The sequence below is a fragment of the Octodon degus genome, unplaced genomic scaffold (assembly GCF_000260255.1).
Source record: "Octodon degus isolate 3935 unplaced genomic scaffold, OctDeg1.0 scaffold00005, whole genome shotgun sequence".
Lineage (NCBI taxonomy): Eukaryota > Metazoa > Chordata > Mammalia > Rodentia > Octodontidae > Octodon > Octodon degus.
This window is the reverse complement of record NW_004524581.1, coordinates 24,336,348-24,340,978: the sequence shown is the minus strand read 5'-3', so window position 1 is coordinate 24,340,978 and position 4,631 is coordinate 24,336,348. Positions and strand designations below refer to the sequence as shown.

At 57.9% G+C, this 4,631-nt stretch overlaps 1 protein-coding gene across 1 annotated transcript; it reads left to right on the top strand.

Moving 5' to 3' along the window:
• Window positions 1-792: 792 nt before the first annotated feature.
• LOC111818292 (natural cytotoxicity triggering receptor 2-like) lies at window positions 793-2,609 on the top strand. The gene is made up of 5 exons (XM_023721860.1): window positions 793-850; window positions 930-1,271; window positions 1,512-1,635; window positions 1,722-1,829; window positions 2,501-2,609. Exons 1-5 carry the CDS (start codon window positions 793-795, stop codon window positions 2,607-2,609), a joined length of 741 nt encoding a protein of 246 aa, XP_023577628.1.
• The last annotated feature ends 2,022 nt before the right edge of the window (window positions 2,610-4,631 follow it).

The window sequence follows — 4,631 nt, the reverse complement described above, 5'->3', positions numbered from 1 at the left end:
TAATAAAGCTAAGCCATCCCTCAGTCACACACCTCCCGTGATACTTCTAGGAGGGTGATGTGAACATGCTCTTTCATGTCTGCTGGCTATGCTCTGCTGTCGTCCACAACCCAGCAGGGCCACCTCTGACTGTCACTTCATCAGCGGGCTCCCCGCAGCGGCACCAGAGCTGCACATGGCTTCCCGTGGCCCTGACACACAGCTCCTTGGCTTCTTTGTTGGTTGCATCTTTTGGCCCTAACCTAACGGTGCTGACTTCCCTCACAGAAGCCACCCATGCCTGGACCCTCTCTGAGCTTCATGGCTACAACTGGGCTCCACCTCTTCCTCTCCCACAGCACATCCCGGAGGAAGCACAGCTCTGATCACCAGGCAGCTGGGGTGTGGAATACCTGGGCAGCCAGGTGTCCCTGGTGTGCTGCCCCCTCCAGCCTGGCTTCCCTTGGAGAGGCAGGGAGCGAAGGTCAGGTTGGCGCACAGAAAGGGACAACAGAGAGTGAACCAGGCCATGCCTGACCACAGTTTCCTCTGGGCCTGCTCAGCTCCTCCCCCAAGGTGGTCACAGGGGACTCAGGGGACCGGAAGGGCCTCTACAGAAGCCTGGCCCCTGTACAAGCCAGGCCCAGATTTCTGTCCTTATTCCTGGGCCACAGACCTGCCCCCCACAGTATCCCAGCCACAGCTTTGGCCTGTCTCACTGAGCCCTGCCAGCCTGCTGGAAGAGCAGGCAGAATCAACCGCTGTCTGCCTGCCCCACCCCACCCCCTGGTCAGTGCGCAGGACAGGGGCCACATGGCCTGGAGGGTCGGCCTCCCACCACGGCTGCTGCTGCTTCTGCTGCTGCTTCCAGGTGAGAGGGTTGGGGGAGCCAGGAGACAGGGCAGGGGGGCAGGCCGGGTGGCACTGTGCCCCTCAACTTTGTTCCCCAGGCTCCCGGGTGTGCTCAGACATTCAGGTGCTACAGAGAGTGGCAGGAGAGACGCTGAGCGTGACATGTAACTACCCGTCCCGCGGCGAGTCCTACGTGAAGAAGAGCTTGTGTCGCCAGGTGACAGAGTTCATTTGTGGCAAGATGGTCCCCGGTGCCAGCGCCAGTGCCCAGGGCCAGGTCCCTCGGCTGTCCATCAGGGACTATCCTGCAGCCGGCCACTATGTTGTCTCCCTGGCTGGGCTCAAGGAGGAGGACTCTGGACACTACTGGTGCTCCATGCACCACGCTTCGAGCCACATGGTCTTCAATTCTATCAAGTTCTACCTGGCCGTGTCCCCAGGTGAGCCTCGAGGCCCTCACGGGGAGCCTCTACTCCTTCCGGGGCCTCCATCCCCCTGCTTTCCCAACTAGGAAGCACCACCCACCCACCCAGCCCCCAGACTCCTATTCCGGCGCTCTCCTGGCCCACAGACGCCTCCACAGGGCCTGGCAGAGCGGAGACCACAGATCCACCTCGTCCTGACCCAGGGGATGCCTGTCCCATCCTGGGCCCTCCACCCACGCGCTCCTTCCTCTCCAGCCCCCACCCCGGCTCCCAGGACTACCTGCAACCCCACCTCCTCAAAGGGCCAGAGCTCTGTGTCCCCAACAGAGGAAATCACCAAGGCTCCCGAGGCTCCATCTGCCTTCACCACACCAGCACGGTGAGTCCGGCATCAGAACCTGTCCACACCTCCCTGCTCAGGCGGGATCTGACCAACCCACTCCATTCTTGTCTCTCCACCTCCAGGCCCTGGAATGCCACCCTCTGCCCTGGCCCTGAGGTCCCCTGTGCCCTGGATGCTGGAGTCTGTGGACTCTTTCTCACCAAGAGCCTGGTGCTGTTGGCCCTGCTGTGGTGAGGGGGTGGGGGCTTGAGACTGAGGGAGCTGGGAGGGGCAGCAGGGACAGCTTCTGCTCCTGGACAGAGGCCACAGGGCAGGGGAAGTGATAAGTGACTCCCGGGGCCTCCAAGCCTGAGCTCCAAGCCCCCGTAGTGTCTGTCTCTCGCTTTCCTCTCTCTCAGCCTCTTCCCTCTCTCTGTTTTATTTCTCCTCCACCTCCTCCTTTCAGGAACGCTGACCTACACAACCCAAAAGTCCCCCACTATCCCCCACCTGCCCAGATACAGGAACCTCCCAAAGCCATCCCTGCAGGCCTCCACCCACCCTGAGTCCTGAGGGAGAACAGACACAGGACAAAAGCTGCTGCCTACCCTGGGAAGGAGACATGCAAGGAAACTGAGGCAGGGTGGTAGAAAAGTGTGGGTGGGTGGAGAGGTCTGGGAACAGCATCAGGCCAGGCCGGCAGTAGGCTTAGCCAGGGCAGAGGCTGTGGGGAAAAGGAAACGGGGTCTAATAATGGTTTAAGTCACTTCATCTAGTGGGGCACAGTGACATGGGCCTGTCACACCAGTGCCTGGGGGGCTGAAGCAGGAAGTGGGGTCTGAGGCCAGCCAGGGCACTTAAGTGTGACCTCACCCCAAAATAAAAAGTGATTTCGCCCATTTCTCTGCTGCTGGCGTTGCAGGACCTGGTGGAGCAGACGCGTGCAGCTTAGAGGGAGCTCTGCCACGGGCCCACAGTGCTGCCCTGAGCCCCAGTGTCCCCCAAGCCTGGGCCCCCAGGAGTGCCCCTGACCTCTGAACCCTGCAGCCGTGCAAGAACAAGGCCAGAGCTCTGCCGCACCCCTCGCGCCAACCCAGGGGTCCCCCTCAAGACCTGCCTCCAGCCCACACGGATGGGCCAGCATCTTCTCATGGTAGCAAAGCCCCATGTGTGTGACATCTCAGCCGCACTCCCTAAGGCCCTGGGACCCACGCTCTCCTGCCACATCTGAGACAGCAGGTAGCTGGGGGAAAGGGAGGCCCATCTGGATGGGGCCCACTCTCAGGGCCAGCACCACCTTCTGAATCCAGCACTAGCCCAGGGCCAGGATGCTTGAGTCTAAACGTGATGGGAGACAGCAGCCAGCTGACTCTGCCGGGCACAATCCCTGCAGGAGCCAAGTGCTCTTCTGTAACCCGTGTTGATCTTCGCCCTGATTACCATATAATTACTATGCAAATCTGACCCTGCCTCCTCTGGGCTTCCGACACCATGACAGTTCTCCGAGGATCATAAGAGATCACAAATTCCACGTCCCAACCAAGGGGCCAAGCCAAGCCGCTTATTACAGGAGTCACACATCAGACCAAACCCTTGATCCCACCCCAGACCCTAAGGCCTAAGACCAAGCTTGAGGCCCAGTGCTCTTCCCCTTGGCTGCTTCCATCCCAGGGAGCAGACTTTCACATTCAAATAAATCTTTGATTCTGCTGCTCCTCTCGAGTGTCCTGCTCAGTTCTTCATTCAAGAACTTGGACACCACCCCAGATCTGGTAACACCATCACCCCCTTTCTGTGGTGGCCCCTTGTGAAAGAAACACCTTAGGCACATATCACAGAGCAAAGTGAGCCAGGAGGCAGGGACCCTTGAAAGTGCCTAAGAGGCTCTGAAGGACCAGCCCTGCACCCTGGATGTGAGACTGAACAGCCTGGGCCCGCAGAGCCAAGCGTGAGAAAGGCAGCTCCTGCACCCAGTGTGACTTCTCTTGTAGAGGGGGCCCAAGCCCACCTGTTAAAGGGTCCAGGAGTTATCTCTCTCCTGATTTCTCAAGGGGTCAGATGAAAGGTGTAGTCTGAGGTTGGACATGGTGGCTGGTGCACATGTGTAATCCCAGCACTCTGAGGGACTGAGGCAGGAAGATGGCCAGCTCAACCCCAACCACAGCCCAGGTACAATTTAACAATTTGGCAAGACACTGCTCAGAATTTTTTTTTTTTTTTTTTTTTTTTTTTTTTTTTTTTTTTTTTTTTTTTTTTTTTTTTTTTTTTTTTTTTTTTTTTTTTTTTTTTTTTTTTTTTGCGGAACCGGGGATTGAACTCAAGACCCTTGCGCTTGCCAGGGAAGCGCTTATTCCACTGAGCCATCTCCCCAGCCCCTGCTCAGAATTTTTTTAAAAAAAAATTTTTACAAGGGTTGAGAATATAGCTCCGGGGCCTGGGGAGACGGCTCAGTAGCTCTTCCCTGGCAAGCGCAGGGCCTGGGCTCAGTCCCCAGTGCTAAATAATAATAATAATAATAATAATAATAATAATAATACAATTTAGCTTGTGTGAAGTGGGGAGGAATTTTAGCATGAGGGATGCCATGCTGGTTTGCTGTGCCGGGCAGGGAGGTGGACCTCAGCACAAACCAGTGACTGCCTATAAATAGCCTAGTGCCACCACCAGGGCCCCTACTCTGCCCTGTCATGCCCTGTCACCCCATCACAGTGCCCCCCATGCTGTCCTGACTGTGGTGGCTGTGGGCTCTGCCATGTGGCCAGGCTGGGGACCAGGCTGACCTGGCCAGTCCTTGTCACTCTGAGGAGCTTCCTCTCTTCTGGACACTGTCCTCATCCCAGCCCCTGGTACTGCTCTTACTTCCTGGGCCTCTCTCCTCAGAGAGAGGAGAAGGCAACCTCTGCTGTTTCCCATGCACAGGGAGGAGCTGAACCTCGGGCTGTGGGCTCCAGCCACGGGGCAGGATCTCACACCAGAGTCCACCCTCCCGAGCCACACGGTGCCCTCTGCTCTGCCGGCCCTCCTCCGCATCTCAGGGTCCCCATCCAGCAGAG